This window comes from Temnothorax longispinosus, chromosome 6 (assembly GCF_030848805.1).
Source record: "Temnothorax longispinosus isolate EJ_2023e chromosome 6, Tlon_JGU_v1, whole genome shotgun sequence".
In the NCBI taxonomy this organism is placed as follows: Eukaryota; Metazoa; Arthropoda; class Insecta; order Hymenoptera; family Formicidae; genus Temnothorax; species Temnothorax longispinosus.
The window spans coordinates 7,529,992-7,552,198 of NC_092363.1; the positions used below are offsets into that span (position 1 = coordinate 7,529,992).

Genomic DNA, 22,207 nt, shown 5'->3' on the forward strand with positions numbered 1-22,207 from the left:
TCGATAGGATTGTGACTGAATTTCATCAGCGTGCACTTTTTGCTTACGCTTATCGACATATTTACCAAGGCAGCACTATATTCGTGTGTATTTTATCGTGTTTATAACTGCAGACAGGCCACTGGGAAAGGTGAGATATTTTTGCTCGAGACAACGCAATCTGCGCGGAAGTTCTAGCTGTGGTTATATAAGTGTCGCGCGGCTTAGAATATACTTTATGTACGAACCGCGAGCCTCTTGGCTCCATTTGCATCGTATTTTAAGCCTATTACATAGCGAAGAATGCACGATGTCGAGGAAATCACGAGTGTACAATACGAAATCGCGAGGTTCGAAGGGACGAAGGCTGCAAATATAGATATAGATTATATTAAATATACGGTTTATATAGCAAGCAGCCCCACACATCCAATTTCGTGAAGGACAGGTACTCTCGCTTTTATCGCAACGCGTGCGCAAATACAATATTATCGACTTTAACAAGACTGTTGAAACCGAGTTTGTAAGCCAAACCAGAAATTAAAGGGCTCGTATAACTTGCTTGCACTTGTTAATTAGAAATAATTGCCGCGGTAAAGCTTCTTATTTGTCGAAAAAATATTTATTGTGTAAAGGAGGGTAAACAGAGAATTTTCTGATCGCGCGTATTCTATTTTGCGACTCTTTAAACTTCTTTTTTCGTTCGAAATCAAGCTTATGATATGTTTTAAGATAAAAAAATTCGTTTAATATCTCGTGTCTGAATCACTCATATCAATTAGGGATAATGATTAGATAAAAAATTCTGAGCAATACCTCTCGAGAAAATATTCGTTACGTAAAGATGCATTACATGATTAGCGCATCTTTCTCAGTACACAGGATGTTCGGTCATCGTTGTGTCGATTGTCGATAGATTTATCGATTGGGATTGAAATTTTCCTTAAAACAATTGTGTATTTTCAATGGAACAACATTTGCATTGAATAATTTCGCAGATTCTTACTTTTGATAACACGCTTCTATTTTAAAAAGAAGAGATTATGTAGACATTTAGATAACACACACACACACACACGCAAAATGGTACAACGATATATTCCGTGTCAGTTGACAAAAATCTTAACATCCAAATATCCTCACGGTACCTACGAGTTAAATTTATTTATCTAGTCTACGTACTCGAGGTGTCATTGTGAACTTGATGCAGCTGCCTCAAAAGTACAAAGTCTTCGAAACTATATACGCTCCATCACATCTGTTAGTCATCACGCAGATGTACGCGTACGCGTGCTCCGCCCACGTTTACCTGCCTATACTCCTCCACAATCGGCCTCTTAAAATCTACAACGTGTGTAAAAGAAGCACGAAGTTTCGAATCGAATTCATTTTTCTACAACATTTTTCTGAATCTCGGAAAATCGAAAAGAACGTTACTGATCGCAGCGAACGTCTTACGATCTATCACATATCGCGCACACAAATGAGCGCGATTTAACGTTTACGAATATCCGATTTTGAAGGTTTGTTTTCATCATACTAATCAAATTTCTTAAGTATCGTTCTCTGTGAAACACGAGCGATTTTCTTGACACGGTCGCTTCGCCGGACGGTTTTTTTTTTACCGTCTTTGATTCGACTACATATTTAAGAGAGGCATGACTCACACGGCGCGGGCGGCCTGCGAGATACGACCTCGAAATTCGCCAGACTCGAACAGAGAGAGGCGATCGTGATGTGCAATCAGCGGCGGATTAATAAAAGATTGATCCTCGAAGCTGACCTTCCAACGTTTAGTAGGAAGATTTTAGTGAGTAGGTTTAGACGAATAGTTATTCATTTTTATTTTGATTTTGTAAACAAGTAAATTGGTCTTTTATGAGCATATAGATATTTATTAAAGCCAACCACGTTCAATTGTAAACGTAGAGAAATTTGGAAGAAATTTCCTTATTTTTTGCGATGCATTACGAAAGAAAAAACGGAGATGAAAATACTAAGGATCGCTCTTTTCTTTTACAACAGCGTAATTACATCTGGTCAACAGTCCCTAGACGGTGACTCAACATTTTCTTTTCTCTTACGAAATGTGTGAGGACAGAATATCCCTTTTAACCTTTAACAACGCCGGACCTGTCCTTGTAAATTTTCAAGATCACGTGCCTGTCCGTCTCCTTTTGTCTTCAGCGAAAGATGACAGCATTAGTTGGGTTCGAGTCTGAACAAGCGGACCACGCGCGCCACGTCACTACTGCTACCTGCCGCTTCTAACCTCAAACGTTGCTTGTATTACCATTCCAGTTCCAAGTTTGACTTGTAATCCTCCGTAAGGAACCGCGGACACACGGTCGTTGCGCGTTATCGGAAGTATTGGAACGCCGTGCTATCTGTGCTTGTTGTGCCGGTATTCGTCGGTGCCTCGAGACACGAAGTGAGGGCGGAATGTGCGTGAAATGTGGAGAAGATATCCAACAAGCAGAATTCCTTTGGAAAACCACGCTCTCGATGGTTTATATGATCACCCTGATCGTATCGTCTATGACGACCACCTTTGTTCGCACGATCAACTTGGATTTCACGGTTACCTCGGAAACTGCAGTAACCTAGGTATCGCGGATTTCCCGAACTACCCAGGTTATCAGACACATATCAGTCATTTCGGTTATCCATATCCACTCACGTAAGTCTACGCAGGTAATTCGCGTTAAACGCGCTTTAACTATTAAAAAAATTTTTTACATCACGTGCGTGGAAAGTGGCACGCGCGTAATGTGCCACTTTCCACGCACTTGTATTATAAAATAGGGTGTGTAACAAGTGCTGTAAGTTGAAAATTGGACGTGCGGGTGATCGCACTCGCCTCCGGCTCGTGCGTCCACTCCGCACGTCCAATTTCCAACTTACAGCACTTGTTACACAAATAACTATTTCTTAACAAAATTGTGCTGGTCCGAAAACTTGGACAATCCTAGGATCTAACGACTCGTCCGCGTCCCCTATCACGTGTCTGAGCCGCGAGACACGTGGCTTTTCTTTTTTTTTATTTATACCGTCGTCTTCGACGGTCGGTTTGCGGGGTAATGTATTTTCTAATAGCCGAGTACTACCTCTACATGTTCATAATATTTACAAGTCTACCCCGCAGCCGCGAAACTCTGTTCGATATGTCGCGTTTATCGACCATTCTCTCTCTTCTCTTCTCGCATTGTTTTAAGAGATTGTTCGTCCCTTTCGGAACACGTTTTCTTTTTCGGTTCTCTTCCTCCCTTTTACTTGTCGCACGGATACTCTGCTCCATTCTTATGTTTGGACGGGACAACGCGCGCCCTTCTCTTTCATGGTCGAACGTTTAACGGTCAAGTTTCGGACTTGTCGTGGGAGTGAGCTTGAGCTGGTTCCCGCCACGCGGGAAAACGATAAGGTTAGGTTCGTCAACACATGTACATACTTGGCTAACCCGACGGCAGGCCGGGCAGGCCGCGGGCAAGGAGGAGGAAGCGAAAGGCGGCGAACGCGCCGCCGTTGTATATAGATTATGAATCAGACCGTCTGGCGAAGGAAAACAGCATGGACGACCGGGGGAGGGGCACCGGAACGGGGGACTACGGGGAGCCGGGAACGAGTCGAAGACGAGGATAAAGGATGCTGATAACGCGATGCGTCTCCTCGATACGCACACGTGTATGCAGTACTTAGCATGCACGCGTTGAAGAGTGCCTCGCTCGCGATATTCGATACATTTGTGCGTTTGGCACGCGTACGCAGCGTAATCCAATTCTCACACATACCGGCTGTGGATCCTGCTCCTGTTTATATCAATAAAATAATCGTAAGTCCACGATAGTAAAATTATCGAGAAAAGGAGTTTGTTTTCTTGAGATAAGATATCGGGCGAGAGGCTGATGTTCTAAAATTGGCAGCCTTCGATCGGTTAAATTCTGATGAAATTTTTATCAGATTACAGGATGACGACATATAGCTAAAGTTAATTGGGCAATATCAAAATGTCTGTCTATACGCTCGATATATAGGCGAAGAAACGATCAACTTCTCTTTCTAATGGAAAACTGGATGGCTACTCTCTGTTGTCGTTTTTCTTTCGTCGCGAAATTCGCGTAACAGAATAGTTTCGAGCGCGAAATACAATAGAAGGCACTTGCAGTTTTTTTTTTTTTATAACCGCGGTATTTCACGTTACGGAATAATGTTGATACTTAAAACTCGATCTCTCTTGCGAATAGTTTTTCGCCCTTAAATTACACAGCGTACATTTATGACGTCCGCATACGCGCCGCTATACGACTCGATGTCTCGTAAATAAATGGTGAACGGTGTCCTGGGAAAAAGAAGAAGCGCATCGTACGTAAAATATGCATACGCGAAATATGTATGTTTAAATGGGACACCGGCATACACACACACGAGTTGAAGACCACGTCTCCGCGTTTTTTTCGCGCGAGAGAGACAAAGCGAGACAAAACCGACGAAGGATAGTTGGAAGCGTTTAAAAAATGCAATCGCAAAGTTGTTTAAACTTTACAAAATGTTGTGTTGCGCGTTAACTCGAGAGTATTAATCACGAGTTTCACGCGGCGATAATGAATTAAGTTAGGAACGGTGATAAATTTAAAAGAAGCTGATAAAGTTGCGCTCGTACGTACATACGTACGTTGCAAAATTTGCAGGAATTAGCGATAAGAATGTTTTCTTTAGCGAACTTGAAATCGACTTCTTTCCCTCGCGAGACAAAGTTAAGACAAAATTCAATTACAGAATTATTTTGTGGATCGAAGAAAGTGAACCTTACTTTGACGGAAATATAAGTTGAAACTTAGTTATCAAAAGGAATTTAATATGGAACTTGGAAAAGTTATTATCAATTTCGTTAAATTTTTACCAAGGTAATATCGACTTTAACGAATCCAGAAATATAACGTGACGGCTGACAGTTTCGCGACACACCTAGTTTGAAATATTTCGGAGATAACTGTTTAGGTATTGGCCTCGTGTCGAGAAAGCAGGTGCTCCGTCGCCCCGGAGCCGGTGCAGTAATTAGATAATCGTCTCGTTTACGTTCCACGAAACGAGGCTCGCAAATTCGTGGGCGGTCGCGATAAGCACGAAGAACGTCGAAGAAATATTTACTATTGTCGCTGTTGATTGCGATCGCGAATGATAAATATTTATATGTACCGGGAGGAAAGGAAGGCGGGGAGGTAGAGAGAATGCGTCAGCGAAGGCGGGAAAAGAAGGCAGGGTTGATGGAAGAGGCTCAAGGACGCGGCAGTCTTTCTCTTTTTTTTTCTTCCTCTTTCTCTTTTTCTCTTCGTACCCGGCGCAAATTCCCGCATTGAGGAGTGGGAATTTCGTGAGACCCTTCATGAAAGGTTCTGTTTACGTGTTTTTCGGGACAGTCCTCTTCGGCGCTCAGCGACATCCCAGAATGTGAGACGCGGGTCAAATCGATGCAGACACGACGAAATCTCGTCGGTGTCGCAGAGATTTCTATTCCCGGCGTATTTTTTTTAACAGATCCATGTATTTCGTATATATATTCTCGCTGCGAGAATATAGAAGGGGCTAGAAATATCGCGGTTGCCAAGATGATCTCGGCAACGATCCCACCCTCCGCTTCGACATTTAATTCGATCGCGCGACGAATAGGACCGCGTAAAATAGGTCGAATCGTTTTTCGCGAGTTCGCGACATAGCTGGTCACGTGTATCCAAGACGGGCACCGGGTCGCGCTATTAAGAAACGAAGGAAGAATTCGACGGAATCGATCGGACGTGTGCTCAAAACTCGGCACTGCTATTAACGCTCGCCGCGTTGAACTGCGGGAAATGGAAGGCTGCAGTTTGGAAATTTAAGTAGGAATGGTATTGACGGAAACCGTAGTGCACTCTTTAGTGCACCGTAAGTATTTAGCGTGCCATTGATAACGCGAATTCATTTACGTTTGGTCCTCCACCGTTTCTCTCTTTCTCTCTTTCTCCCTCGTGCGTGTTTCATATGAGTTATGTACTTACTATGTAGCTTGTACATGAGCTATCGATCCTAACGCTTCTCTCCCTCTTGTGCCCCTCGGCTTCCCTTCCCTATTTCCCTCTGTCTCTCTTTCTCACACTCGCACTCGACAAGACACACGTACGCATCGCGATATACGGTCAACGAGTTATCCTCTTTCTCTCCCTTTCTCCTTTCGATGGTTCTTCCACTAATGTTCCCTATTTTTGCATCCTTATCAAAATCTGCACAAATTTGCTTATCCACGCCAACTTTCTGCGCATCATCGAATCCGCTTGGAATTTGTTTATCACATTTTGATATTCACATTTTGATAATCTTTGAATGAATTATAATATAGATAAGATTAATAATATATTATCGCACATAGTTAGTATTCTTGTCGAGTTATTGTTCAACATAAAGATACTTGCGTTTGATGCTCCGAATTTGTTTAAAGGCATCCACCTTGAATAAAAGAAATATTAAGTAATTTGTATACGTTATGCAGATGTAATAGGAAACGCACGAGGAAATGCGCAGGAATTTTTATAATCAAAGTCCAAGCATTTCGCGTTATCGTGGTACGTTGATTACACCATTTATTTTAATAAGTGCTCGTAAAATACCAGTGTTATAATGATTTCCGACGTATATCGAGAAATTCAAGTTGTATTGAAACGTTACATGTCTGCTAGTTTCTAAATCTACAGTCACGTTTCAGAAACGTTGACAATTAAATATATCCATTTGAAATTTATCATATTGTCGATGCATTAAATGCAAGTGAACATCTCTGTCTGGCAGAAGAGCTGACTCTTTCCCATGCAATTTTGCCATACATTCATTTATTTAACTCGTTACACATTTATCACGAGTTGAATACATCGGAAAGTTTTCGATAATCCCGAAAATCTCGGACGCTGTAGATGTACGGTGGGCATGGCACAAGTCAAATAGACGTAAAGCGTCAAGTGGAGGCAAGAGCGTTCGTTTTATTCGTGTGCGAACCGGTGCTAGAGATACGTAGCGAAGTTGGAGGTACCCGAAACTTAATGATTCGTCGTAAAGTGAAACGTCCGCAGCGTCGGCATCAGCGACAACTGTCGACGGCCGTGGCCGCGGCGTGTACGTGTCGGGCGCGTTGTATTCGTCGCATCAGTTGCATGCGTGCGTGCGTGCATGCATGTGCGTGCGACGGCTGTGGCAATCGACGCACACACACAGACGCACGTGACACGTACACCACGCGCGCGCAACACCGTCACCGTCACCGTCGCTCTCTTCTCTTCTTCGTGCTGACCTATGCATGCGTATAACGAACGCCGTCGTATCGCGCGCGCATCACCCGTCAGAGGGAGAAAGAATAGATGACAACGGCACGGTGGGGGAGTGGAAGCACCGTGCCAGGGTGAAGGGGGGGGGAGATGGGAAGAAGAGGACTCGCTAGAGGTGGGAGGGGGTCAGTGACCGTTACGTCATCGAGAGCCCATAGTCGAGGAAGAGAGCCATCGGTCGTTGGAGCGAATACCGATTTCAATCGAGGGACCTCGGCGCCGAGAATTGGACGGGGCAACGTTTCCACGAAGAGTCGACCGGGGCCGGCCCGGAGGCGCGAAAATTATTGGACCATGATGCGTGCCGGCCATACTTGCCAACAACCTGCGCGCCTAAACGAGATCATTTTCTGGGATGACGCGAGATCTCCCGAGAGAGGCGTAAAGTCCAGAGCAAGGGGGAAGAATGAGAATATACGTAAAAAAAACTTTAGCTCCCGCCTCCCGCACTAACGAGGAAAGTATAGAGATTTTTAATTTTATTAAGGACTCCTTTACCGTTACGTCCAATTACATTTTCCTCACGCACAGGCGCGTGTAACGATGAATATGTATGTTGCACTTTCTCTTTAAAAGTGACATAAGTATAACGACTTCTCATTCATCGAGAGAACGAAGGCGTTGTCGACGCTACAAATAGATTCGCCTATTTTTATTCCCCGAAACAGACGCTACGCGAAATATAGGTAAATATGAACGCGGTGGCAATTATTAAATATTAATGGAACAGTTTGAAATGTTAATGCGTGCTCGTTGCATCAAGAGAAAGAGGATCCTTTTAGCTGTGACGTTTACTTTCACTTCGCGTCTCCTGCATTTTGAAAAGAGGCGAAAAACTCGTCCGCGTGCATCACTATATCGATCGTAGGCGGTGGGATACGCTCGTGCATCGCGTGTATCTCTTTGTTCGGCGTGAAGTATATAGGTAGAGTTTCTAGCGCGGTAAGAGCGTTTCGGATGTACGACTGGTCCGCTCTATTTCACGTCCGTCGTCCGTTCGTTTACGACGGCCGAACCACCTCTCCTTCGTGCGGTGTGTAATTCTACTCTTTCCAGGAGGCTGAGAGAAATAAATTCGAAGCCGTCAGAAGGAAGAGCATGCGGAAGCACTTTTATTTTTGACGATATCGTCACCGCGGACCATTTGTCTCTGCGGCTTGAAATCGCACGATGCTGCGTAACGTCATCGACAGTTGAATCTCGAACGAGGAGTTCAATTACTCGTTCATAAATTACAATTATATTTTGTATCGGGTTTATTCGCAAGATCTCGGTCTACTAATATTTTTCAATCATGCGGGTATTTTATCAAATTTCTGATTGGTTCTTACCTTTGGTTCTTCTCCGGATCTAAGTGTAAGAACCAATCATAATGAGCCCTCACTCAACAGTCGTGTTGCTTGAACGCGGCCGTTAACTCTCTTTCTCCAAAACTATTTAAATATCTCGTAACATGTCCATAATATTTTACGGAGAATGAAACTCTCCGTTAACGTATACGTCTTTTAGCGCTCACGACGGAGCTCTTTCCGTCGAGTATCGCGCGCGGTAAAAATATAGATCCGAAGTGCAAGGCTGCGCGAGGAATATTTTACATCGCAAAGTACGCATTTGTAAGTCGCGCGCGATACTTGGTCGCTCCGTTTTTGCGGCGTACTTCGCTTCGCTTTGATCGTAAAGGCGCTGCTAAATGCAACTCGCTGGTACGAGTGTTCGCGACGATGACGACGACGACGACGACGGTGCACAAGAAGCGCGCCTATTGTTCGCCTCGCCCGTGTGTTCGCTCGGGGTCGACTGTATTTGAAAAGAGTGGGCTTTTTTTCTCTCGTCTCCATCGTTCTCTCGCGTATACGCCGCCGTTAGCTTATCTCGAAACTGCCAGCGATCGCTCGCTCGCTCGTTCGTTCGCAAATGCGTTTTCGAGCAATGCGTGCGCGCTTCTTGCGATATGGATTCGCGATAATCGCGATGCGAATTCTTTGGAAAACGGAAAGTTTGTATGTGCGTGTGCCTGAGAAGCCAAACGCGCGGAGGACCTCATCTATCTTCGGGCTTGCCTGGTTGAGGGGAAAAAAGCATAAAAAGTGGCAATCGCGGTTGAACAACGAACTCTCGTCCGTCACCGATTAACCTTCCACCGTAATCCGTTAGCAAGTAGCGCGGGCGGGAGAGTCTCCCGGCCTCGGCTAACTCGGCTTTGGCGTTTAATGGGGTCCGCCGCGATTCGGCAACAGCGCGACGGCAACAGCAACGTCGCATTCTTGAGAGCCGAGAGCGGCAGGCGCATTCACCCTTCTCGGCGCTCCGGCGCGGCGGCGGCTCGGCGGGTGCAGCGCGCTTGCGCAGTGCGCGTCGCTCGGAGCAGCTCGGGGAGCTTGGACGTCGCTGACACGCGGATCTGCTCCGCGCGGCGCGCGCACGAGCGCCCCCGCGCTCTCGTCTTCCCTCTCCATCGCCCCGAGCGCGCATGCGCGGCGGATTCTGCCACGTGTGGCGCACCGCCGCCGAAATGTCGCCGCCGTCGAGTACGCTGCCGCGCGGAACGCCAATGGCAACTATTCCGGCGCGAATCGTATTTTCGACGCGTTGCGCGATTGGTCGGGCACGGTCTCGCCGCCGCCGCGCCGCACGGGCACCCGTAATTTCTTCTTCGGTTTCTCTCGCCTTCTCTTACGGTCCTTTTCTTTTTTCCATTCGCGGCCACTTCCTCCTCGTTTTCTTTACTCCAGCTCCTGGGCTCCGTTCTTTCTTTTCGTCGGTTTATTTCACGCGCCCCCCTCCCCCCCGCACGCCGAGTCTTTCCCTTTTCACCTAGATCCAATTTTGAACGACTATGCGTTCGGCGAACCTGTACCTGTACGCAAAGCCGAAACGCACGTTCTCGCGAGACAGCTGCTTTAATGCATTCTCACGGCCATGAGAGGAGCAGGGAGGAGCGCGCACGATGCTGGCGGGATCGGATCGCTGCTACAATGGTAATGTGCGATCTACCTGCATTAATTTGGCCGGTTTTATCTTAGTTGGTCTAGCGAAATGGAATCGCGCATTCACGCGCGACTCCATTTGGCGAATCTCTAGCGTTCTCCACATTTGCGTATAATTATACAGTAAACGTTATGTCTCGTGAAAAACGTCTATCCAACGAACAAGAAAATCGATGATGCATGATTGCGTCCGTGTTTGATTGAAATTTTGCGTCTCTTCGAAGACGCAAACGTGCATCACTTTCGAAACAATCAAAACACATTGGGCAAATTGGGAAAATCTATATTAGGAAATTCATATCTGTTTCATATCTGTACTGATCGAAATAAAGCGACCCTTCGGTCGGGGAAACCACCCTGCCGTATCGGCCGTGGATGTCGATAATTTCTCGCGGTAATTGTCGCTGGTCGGGGGTGAAGACTCGCTTTTGCCGGGTATAGATGCGATCGATGGGAACCTTCGGGATCGAGATACGCGCGAGAAGGAGAGATGTCGGGAGCGAGGTCGTTGCTAGACGTGAGGCATCATTTATTTGCGCCCGGACCGACGAAAGTCTCTGAGAGTGAGAGGTCCAGTTCGCGTTCGAGAAGATATAACGTACGTTCCATCCTAGGCATTTAATTCGGAACGTATCAGCGAGTTCAGCGATGGATTCGAATTCGTAATCTTTCTCTTTCTCCTTAGCGGGACTCGATAAAAACGCCGTTACACAGATAGCGCCGCGTTATTTAAGACGAGCGATAGCAAGAAATTTTCCGTGAAACTTTCCACGACTTGCGCCATTAATCTCAACAGGAATAACCTGTTTGGATTTAATAATGTGAACGTTGATCTTAGCTTTTATCCCCCCTTCCCCCGATTGCTCAGTCCCTTCAAGTCCCACAACATTTTAACGATACGAGCGTAATTAGACCCTAATTTTTCGTCGATAGGCATTTGGCACTGAGATTGATAACGCGTCGTTTGTTGCGGAACTTGCACTTAAGCAGCAGACAATGCTCTTTTTCTAACATCAATACTCGGAGCGTTCGGTATCGATCGCATTTAATACCTGACGCTCGATTCCGTCGGGATTACTAATTAGTTCAATTAAATTAATAACCCACTGGCGCGGCGAGGCAAACCGAAGCGGAGAAATTGCAATTTTTGCAATCACATTTTTTATTCCGAGTTAACTGGATCTGTCGATTCGCTCGTTAATTGCAGTCGATTTTTCCTTAACGAAGACCCCGACTGACAATAAGCCCTATCTTTTTTTTTTCCAAAGCGTTTTCTATAGCGTTACAGTTCGATAGAGGTACGCATATAGAATTTAAATGTGAAATATAAGTAGGTATCGATGATGTCAAAATATAAAATGTAATATGTGAAAGTATGCATATTTCCGAATACACATTTGAATATATTTCACAAATTCTATCTATCGCGTTCTGTTTCTATCTTTACATTGTAATCGTATATTTTCAGAATTCTACACGCTCTCGGCTCAATGATCCTTGATTTTCGTATGCCCGCAACGTGTGCTCGCCGTGGATTCGATGTCGTTATTGACTGGTTCGACGAGATACGCGATACTTCCGAGAGATCCCGTCGGAGAGTACCGTTATCCGCGTGAGCATCGGACGAGTTAATGAGTCGACGAGAATCAAGTTACAATCGTTGCCAGTCGAATTAAACTAAAGTGTATATTTTAATTATTGTCACGACTCCGTTTTCCTTTTCTCTCTCTCTCTCTCTCTCTCTCTCTCTCTCTCTCTCTCTCTCTCTGTCCTTGTCTTTTGTCAAGAGCTATTTGCAACATTAAGGCCACTTAAGAGATATGATTCTAGTTCGCGATTATTAGAGGATCTGTGACGAAACAGTACGAACACGTATGCCAATACACAAGGTTATTCTGAAACATTAGGTTATCAAACTCACGAAGCTTTATATCGTTTCAATTGATCTTTTTTTAGAAAGTAGTTATCAGGTGGGCAGTAGAAAACGAGTGATATCTCAATGTTTTTTTAGTATCGAAAATTCAGAATGGAGATGATGTAAACGGAATCACGTTAAATTGACTTCAAATTGCTCGGAGTATCGCTGCCAAGTTTTACTTATTCACTTGAGAGTCATTCTGCAAGTTTCGAGCAACTCATTTATCTAACGGGCTCGAGCAGGTTTTGTTATCGTCTGTATATTTTTTACTTCCACGTTAATAACATCGCGATCTGTAAAAGCAAAGGTACGACGATTGAATTCATATAAATGCAAAATTGTACAATTCTGCTCTTTGGCACTGTGTACGAGTTATTCAATATCGTTAAATTTATTGACCGGGGAGGGCAGAGAGCGAGAGCAAGAGAGGAGGAGAGAAAACACGGTGCGGAAAAATTAATCGGCGAAATATTCGGTTGGAATACGAGAAAAAGTCTTTGTTTCGACGTTTCGGATTACAGAACGGTGGCCTTCGGAAAAGGAATTAGAAACTTTGATGGAAACGTGATTGGATAGAGAAAAAAAGACCGACGGGGCATCGATCGGCCGTATAAAGTTGTTTAGGCCACTGTCAATCGCCGCTGCTTGACAGTTTTCTTTTTCTTCTAAGCTGATCAAATTGGATCAACCGTGTGTATGACGTGTGCCAGTGACACGCGAGCCGATAAACAAACTGCTACGACGCTTCTGCTGTAACAAGCTCGTCGAATGACTAATATACACGATATTATATACACATATATATAATATACATAAAATTCCCATTTCTGCAATGTTACATTTTTAACATTGGAGATTATCGAGAAATGCTTTCGCCAAACGTGACGTTGCAGAGTTTATCTCGATCGTAAATAATATAAAAAAGTTACATTTAAATCAGGCGGCCAAGTGATTAATAATATCGATAAGGTACCTCAGGCGACTCTAGATTTTCTTTCGCTGCTGCATTTTCTTTACAGATGATGACGTTATCATGATCTTAATATAGAAGAAGTTGCAACGTGACTTTTAGACTTGGCGATATTATCAATGCGCAACTATCTTTTAGTTGTCAACTACAGAATATCATATCAGCTCATCTATTCATGGAAGACTTAAGTTCGCAAACGGTGCTCACTATCGCAGTATAGACTTATACGTTTCGCGTATTTCTATATTTTCTCATGTTGCTGCCGAAGATACGGTTAAATAATTGAAAGACGACGAAATCATATAACAGTTACAAGCAAACAATTGGTGGTCGAATTCTAAGTTGTCGCTTTCGATCGCGCTTGGCAATTTAGCGATAGAAAGATAATTTTGCTACGTTTAATATTACACCTCAATCATATAATTTTTGTCCCACAAATTCTTTTTCCTCTACGAAAAGTCTAACAAAATTTCATCATCATTGCAGACCGACGCAAAACTATGCCAACATCAAGAGCAGTAGCCCGGTATCTCCGAGGACGATAGGAACGGGAGCGACGTACGTGCAGGGTGGTGCGGCCGCGTCATCCGCGGCGGCGGCAGCCGCAGCGGCCGCTGCGACCGCGGGCGGCCCCGCCGTCGCTGCCGGTGGAGTTACCGCGACGAGTAGCAGCGGTCTGGTTGGCGTTTCGAACGTTCTATCTTCTGCGACGGGTGGCGGCGGCGGCGTGAACAACAGCGGCACGAACAACAGCGGTGCGAGCAACATCGGTAGCGGCGGCGGCGGCGGTGGCAGCGGCGGTGGTGGCGGCGGGGTGAACAACAACAGCGGCGCGAACAACAGCGGTAGCGGCGGTGGCGGCGGCGGCGTGAATAATAGCGGCACGAACAACAACAGTGCGAGCAACATCGGTAGCGGCGGCGGCAGCGGCAGCGGTGGCGGTAGCGGTGGTGGTGCCGGGGGTGCTACTTCTTACGTCACCGTGCCGATGCTCCGTTACATTCATTCCTATCCGCCGACCTCGACGCCAGCGGTGGCAGCGGTCGTCACCACCGCACCGTCGTTGGCTGCACCCGTGCCTGTTGTGCCCGTACCTGCACCCGCTTCCGCACCACCTCACAGTCAACCCACTGTCATCGCCAGCCAAACGCCGCCGCCGCCACTCACCGGGACTGCCTACGCCGCGAGAGACGCGTACCGTGCCGGCACTACGAATGTAGGTATTTCTATGACGCGAACCACATATACGTAGACACGCGCGCGATGCGCCTTCTCGCCACCTTTTCCTCGGGGTCTATCAACGGTCGGGGTCCCCGATATGACGTCGCGATGCGTCAAGCGGTCACGGTCATGCAAACACGCCCGGGAGCAAGAATTCTTTTTTTTTTCAATAGATGTTACACTGAAATCATGGTACAGTGAAAGAGTAGCAAAGCGCTCAAGTATTATGTTCAAAGAGATTTAGAGATTGCTTCTTTCAATATGCCTATGTTATCTCAATAGATACTTCAATATTAAGCTAAACAACCGCGTGGTTAGGTCACTTTCGATTCTTTTTTGTAGACTTTATTTGTAAAAATATATCAGTTATATTTTTAGTCTTGTCTTTTACGATTGGTTTTTGTTATAATTGTCTGCTGCTGCTGTGACCCGAATAATATTTTCTTTTCTACAACACCGAAATAGAACATTTTTAATTTTCCTTATTTCAAGTTATTTAAAAGGACAGGATAAGAATTTCTAGACAATTTATTAGATATCGTAATTGCCATGAAAATTTTATATTCAGCTAATTGTTAATATTTAGGTCAATTTAGTAAACGGAGTAACGAGATAGAAATCAATATTCATTCGTAACATCAGACACTAAACTAATTGGGACACGCATCGCGCAACGCAATCGCACGCATGCCATATCGGTCGACCCCGTCCTTGACTTTCACCGATTATCGGCCCTCTTCCTTTTTCCTTCCCTTTTAACAATATGATTCAACGGTCGGCAGTTTTAAATACAGCGTCGGTGTTAGTAGAGAATTATTCATCCAAAGTTATTCTTGTGATAGAATTGAGATCGTGCATATATATATAATTAGATTTAGATATGATTATTGAAATAGAATTAGGATAAAAATATGTAAAGTAAAAAGTATCTAGTAACACATTCCAAATGAATCAATTCGATTACGATATATCTTATTTTTAAAGTAGTCAAACTTTTATGAGAGACATTCCAAGATTTTTGGAAATTTATTTAAGAATGTTTCAGAACGACAATATAATGTCTTTCAATATCTATTATGTTATATTTAATTTTTACGGATTATAAATTAAGTTAAATTCATGGGATAAGGCAGTTCTAGCGAACATTATCATGTTTAGCTTGTAGCATGATGCGAGTGGGCGGGAGAAAGTTACAGTCGCCTACTCAGGCTATACATATACGCATGTTATACGTGCACATGTACACAAGGATACAACCGCATCTTATTTTACTTATTTCTTACGTATATTTCGATTCGGTTATTTAGCCGCAACTTATAGAGTAGAATTTCTTCAGAATCATTCTGATACGCAGTACGCATAGTACAAACTTGTCTACGTGACCGCCCGGAATGAACTATGACGAACGAATGAACCAGCGTCGTAACGCAAAACCTACCGACAGAAATAAAAGGGGGGAAAAAGTTGGAACAGATGATTGTGGTAGACAGAGCGTAGGGGACAGAGCAGCGGTCGTGTGGTATATCGGTACCGCGTGCTTTCTTGAACCGGGTCATCGATTTTTCTGAAATAGTTTCCCTGGCGAGAAGGTTAGAGAGGAGCGGGAGATAAATTGAACCTTTGGCAAGGAATGAGCGAAACGACGATGAAAGAGGAGAGCAGGCAGGGATGAGAGATAGAGGAAGAAAGGGAGGACGTAAAGCACACTTTTCACCGTGGCGTTTTCTTTTCAGGTAAACGAGAGGCTCGCCATCAACGTGAGCAACAGTCCTCTGTCGCAAGTTGGTGGAGTTGGTGGCGTTGGGGTAGTGTCCGCGGCGGAGTACAGCGGCATGGGAGCCGGCGGCAGAGGCGATCGGCAGAGGATATCCCTCTTGCCGCCTGTCGGCTCCTCGGTGACGTCTATACCATCTCCTTCTGCCGCCGCCGCATCGGACTACCAGCAACATGCGGCGGCGGCGAGGAACCCGCCGCGAGTAGGCCTCATGCCCGTCCAGCCTGATCAGTATTGCAGTCGCACCCCCGTCGACATGTCCAGTCTGCAACAGGATGCACCGCCCTTTAAGAAGATCCGTCTGGGGCCGCATCAGCAGGTCCAACAGCTGCAATCGCAGCCTCAGTCGCGTTGCCTGTCGCCCGCGGACCCATGCGGGGGCAAGCAGGAGCAACAACAACAACAACATGTCGTGCAGTTGCAACAGCCACTTAGGATAGACACCAGGGTGGGTACGATGGACAGTTCGCTTGATAACCGAGAGATCGTCTATCTATTTAATAATTACAATATATTTTGACGACATTTATTACTGAGAATAAAAATAAGTTAATTTTTATTATTGGCAATACAAAATTACATTTTAGGTTTAATTCGCTGTTTAGTTAAGACCTATCTCATGTTTGCATAATATCGTTCGTTTATAGTGTTGAAAATCAAAATATTGGAATAATAGTATTAATTTTCGCGAAATTATATTAAATAAATAAATTAGATAGCAGTTAATCACATTCATAGCTATGAGTATGGAATGTAAATTGAGATTAATTTACGTTCTCCGAGAATAATTGTATATAAATATAAATAAATTAATATGTAACTAAATATAGAATTATTTATAATGTATATCAATACTTTAGATTAACTCGGTATTAACTAAACAAATAAATAATATACATAAATTGGATATAGGAAAAGCAATGAAACGAAAATTGGATACAATATGATATGACAAATTTTTGCTAGGAGCAGCCTGCCGTAGGAGCGTACACGCCGCAAACGGAAGCTATTTCGCCTACGCTTCCCGAGCCGAATACGCAGGAGGATGCACAATATAGAAGTACCAAGGACGATCTCTTACAGCAAATTGGTAAAGTTGACAGAGAGATTGCTAAGAGGGAAAATCAATTGAACATGTTGCGGAAGAGATTAAAAGAACTGGAAGAAACAGCAAATAAGCCTCTGGAAGTAAAGGACACTGAGGAACAGTCACAGCAACCAAAGCATCAATCGATGGCGCAAAAGGTCTACGCTGAGAATAGGGTAAATTATGTAAATAATATTTAAATACTTTTACATGTTGAGCGTCAAAACACTTGAATCGAACTTGAATTACCGCATATCTTGCGCTTGATGTGTTAATATAAATTTGTTAGAATATTGGTTGAATTGAATTTTAATTCGGCATATTTTTATTAACAGAGAAAGGCAGAAGAAGCTCATAGACTTTTAGAAAGACTGGGCCCCAAAGTAGAGCTACCTTTGTATAATCAACCGTCGGATACAAGCATATACCAAGAAAATCGTACACGGCATCAAACATGTATGCGAGCCAGACTCATAGCTAGGCTTCGGAGAGAACACGCCGAGCGCGCGTCTCTTCATCGGCAGCAGTCTCAAACGTACGCCATTTTGGTTCAAGAGTGGCATCGTAAGGTGGAACGGTTGGAGGCAACGCAGAAGAGGAAATCGAAAGAGACAAAGAATCGCGAGTTCTTCGAGAAGGTGTTCCCTGAGTTGCGAAAGCAAAGGGAAGATAAGGAGCGTTTTAACAGAGTTGGTGCTCGCATCAAGAGTGAAGCTGATCTTGAAGAAATAATGGACGGTTTACAAGAACAAGAGGTATATTCTATTATTGTAGTATGCGTTTGCAACGAAATGGTCATGAAATGAGCAACATGACACATTCCGAAAGAGAGAAACAAAAGTATGGTGAAGACAAAAAGGATGGTATAGGGAGAAGTAAAAGAAAGGCACGTTACTAAAGTAATATTTATTAGATAAATATTCTGCGACAAAATTATAAGCTGAACAAAAAAGGGGACTTCTGAACAGACTGTAAATTAATAAATGAGAGAGTTAAGAGACACTTACTTAATTTTATTGAATTAGCGACCTTAAGTTACAAAATAAAATAGAAATTATTTTGGCATGCAAATCTCTAATCTGTCGCCATTTTTAGATAAAGCTATTTATTTATTCAAATATTCAAAAAAAAACATACAACGTATAATTTTAATACAATATAGATTAAAATAAATTTATATAGAATTGATTAATACTAGTTTTGAGTTAATTTTATTTTTTTGTTGTAATTTATTTTTATTTCAGCTATCATTGATTAATTATTGTGAGCAAAGTAGTACGCGTAGTAAAACTGCTAAACTTGTATATGTTAAAGACAAATACCTTTATCAAAATTTTAAATATACCGAAATGTACGCGAGTTTCTAATTATATTCTAGATTCAGCGAAAATTAGATATATAATACTTTCTTTTGTATTTTTTGTGGATTTTTGTCTCATCTCTTTCTTCGTTTTTTTCAAGAGCAACTCTGTGAAAGCGCCATTTTCACATCAAAGGATTAAAGTGTTTGTTGGTTGATTATAAGTAAAGGATGGTAACTGACAGTTTCTTCCTATCTTTAGACATTTGTTTTCTCTCTTGGTCTTTTCGTGTATGCTGACCAGGGAAAGGATGGCAAACTGGATAAATGGATGGAGATGATTGGAAGTTACCATCGGACTAATAGAGACGCGCGGGATAATAAAGTTTTAATTAATTCAGATTCATGATGCTCAGTAGAAAAGTTTTTTTAATAAAATATCCTTCTGCAATTCACGATATTGCATTGAGTCTAACTTTTTAGAAAATTTTTCTAATTGATATTTTATGAGTGATTAATGCTTCATTTAATAATTTGTTTAAAAAATTACTGTGTTCTTTATTTCTGTTTTTCTTGCTGATTTCTTTTTGATTAAGTTTTGTTAGACAAATTTTGATGATAATACTTCATGGAAGACATCTAATTTATACTGATTTCCCAGGAAGAAACATTGCAAGATTTAAAAAATTCCATTAAAGCTCGTCAGGTTAGTAACGTGCACTTGCTCGCTTCACCCTTATCTCATGCCATACATTAGTTATGGATCGTATGATATGCATTGATTGCAAATAATGCATTAAATCGGTACTTAAAATTATGCAAACTTAATGTAACAAACTGAAAGAGTGAGAAATTGGATCCATAATTATTGCTAAAAATCATTATAATTGGTTACGTATTCTTTGTATGTAAGTCTTAGTATTTATATACAAAGATATTAAATTCCACATTTTATTTCATAATAATAAAACATCATTTACACACATATACATTGCAATGTGTTTGATCGATATACAGCCAACTTATTTTAATAATATACTTGATGTTAAAAACCATCCAAGGCTTAATTAATGAGACAATGGGTTATGGAGAAGTACATTGATAAATATATTTTAGTGTTAATGTTATAAAAAAAATAATTGGTATATTGAAAATGATATTCTCTTTAAGATGGAGGATAAGAAGATGCGTTCGTATGCAGTTATACCGCCTCTGTTGTTGGACGCGAAGCAACGAAGGATCGCGTTTCAAAATCGGAATGGATTGCTCCAACCAGAGGAATTAGAAGCTCTTCACAGCGAACGTAAATTAATCAATGTGTGGAGTTCGGTAGAGCACGAATTGTTCAAAGAGAAATACCTTCAGCACCCTAAGAACTATGGAGTGATAGCTCAATCGTTAGAACATAAGTCCGTTCCAGATTGTGTACATCACTACTACCTCACTAAAAAAGCAGAAAATTATAAACAGCTTCTACGAAAATCGCGCCAACGGACGCGTAGCTCTCGGAATAATCCGAATAATAAAGTAAGTATGATATTAATCGTTTGTATATAAAACATGTCAATTATTTTTTTGCAATTTTTATTTATATTATAATAATATATTAAAGAAAAGTTGTTAAGGTAGTTTACGCGCGTTTGCATATAATTAAAGCATGTATATCGTATACAATTATATGACATCAAACTTAAAAATTGGAAAATACCTATCAAATTTTCGATAATATCATCTGAGATAAATGTCTCTTGTAATTGTTTTAGGTAAATAATACCAGCTCGACCATCGGACCTATAGATATTTTAACGACAGGCGTAACAACAAGGTTACAGCGGGAGCAGCAACAAAAGACTCAGGAGAATCCTCAGAACAGTTCGACAACGGCTACGTCTACATCCACAACTAGCACCACGGTCACATCGAGTGTATCGTCAACAACTGTTGCAACTACGGCAATAACGACGACAACGAGTCCTTTGAGCTCGATAGCGTCGGGCGTTAGCGTAACGACAGATTCCATAACGGCGTCAACGACAACGACTACGACATCTGTCCTGAACACCACCGCGACGTCGAGCGTCTCGACGACGTCGACGGCGCCCAGCGCGAAGGATTCCAGGGAGGCGAGTAAGGAGAATAAGGAGAACAAAGTCGATTCGAAGGAATCTCATTTCATAAAGGTAGAGTTGAAAGAGGAACCGCAGGAGCCAACGTCGGGGAAGGACATTAAAGTAATGTACGTGTGACTTTTTAAATCTATGTTTTAATTAAATTTTACGCAACATCTCGTTTCACGTAATTTAAGTACGTACTTAAAGGTTTTACATATGTAGTTGATTATGCGATTATTAAATTTCGGAGTTATTGAGATATGGCATATAGAAAGTATCAGTACGGTAGAACGTATTTTAATATGTACGAATATGTTGACTGAATATTGTTACGCGCATATCGTATCCTTTAGCTTTGATTTCTTTTTGTTTCCTCAAGTGTGCAGTACGTGCAAGCGCACAGTACGATATTAATCATTTTCGATACGCGAATAAAAAAATAAAAAAACTTGCGCGGCTCATTTTGTGCGAAACGCGCATATCAATTGGTTCCGATTCTGATCTATATAAAAGCGTGTACGCGGACTGATTGAATGAACCGTATCCATCGGCCGGAAGATATTCATTCTGCAAACACACCCCACTCCGACGAACCAATCTCAATATTGTCCACGGTGGGAGAGGCGACCCGCGAATATCCATTTAACGATTACAATACGCCGCTCGGCGGCGCATGGATATTACAAAAACGCGCGCAAAAAGGAGCTTAATCTGCTTTTTTTTTCGGCGCTATACTAATAGAGATAAGTTTTACTTATCGACGGTGATCTCGCGCGATAGCCGAACGGAGGAACAAGTCGTTGAAGGGTGGTAAACGGCTTCGGGGATGACGGGGATACGCCAGGAGTGATGAACGGGGCGGAGTGAGGTAGATGTGGCGGTGGTGGCGGCCTGAGAAGGGTGGGTGGGAGGGAGATCAATTATTAGCAGATTGTAATGCTAATCAATGGTTACCGGTTAGTGGATTATGTTTACGTAGGCTTTCATCACCGTAATTGACTCGATGGTTGGAAATGTGATTCTGCCCAATGAGAATGACGAGTGTCGAATTCCCTGCTGCTTCTTAGGCATATATACACACAATCAGCAAAATTTTATCCAGAAAAATATTTTTTTATCACGACGAAACCTCACGTTTTATTTGTTGAAAAGTAAAAATACGATTGAAACAGAATGTTCAATGGATTGTCGTTTAACACGCGAGCGCGCGCAAAGTTTATATTTATATTTTATGCGGTTTGTATTTGTTTAAGCAAATTTATTTATGTGCGTCGATACTGTTACAGAATGGAAGGGAAAGGCACGCTATCATCATCTGCGTCTTCATTGAATAACGCGACGAACGTTTCGACCATCCAGTCAGATTTCAAGGAATCCAGTAAAAAGAAGCCAAGTTGCAGGGATTCGAGCAGTGGTGCTAATGTGGCAGCTAGTAGTAGAATAAAAGACAAGAAGAAGGAGAATCATACTCCTATGGAGACCAGTGACGAGGAAACACCGTCGATCGACGTCATCGG

The 22,207-nt window shown here is 42.9% G+C and overlaps 1 protein-coding gene across 13 annotated transcripts in view; it reads left to right on the forward strand.

Moving 5' to 3' along the window:
• The window catches only part of Smr (nuclear receptor corepressor smrter), a 77,419-nt gene that overhangs the window by 30,186 nt on the left and 25,026 nt on the right, over window positions 1-22,207 (forward strand). For 11 of the 13 annotated variants that reach the window (XM_071782116.1, XM_071782120.1, XM_071782111.1 and 8 more), the window contains 8 exons: window positions 13,684-14,413; window positions 16,152-16,640; window positions 17,159-17,455; window positions 17,615-18,034; window positions 19,241-19,285; window positions 19,750-20,106; window positions 20,343-20,815; window positions 21,977-22,206. In XM_071782116.1, the coding sequence (XP_071638217.1) occupies window positions 13,684-14,413; window positions 16,152-16,640; window positions 17,159-17,455; window positions 17,615-18,034; window positions 19,241-19,285; window positions 19,750-20,106; window positions 20,343-20,815; window positions 21,977-22,206 (3,041 nt within the window). The remainder of the gene's footprint in view (window positions 1-13,683; window positions 14,414-16,151; window positions 16,641-17,158; window positions 17,456-17,614; window positions 18,035-19,240; window positions 19,286-19,749; window positions 20,107-20,342; window positions 20,816-21,976; window position 22,207) is intronic. The other 2 variants (XM_071782123.1, XM_071782124.1) reach the window with 2 other exon arrangements.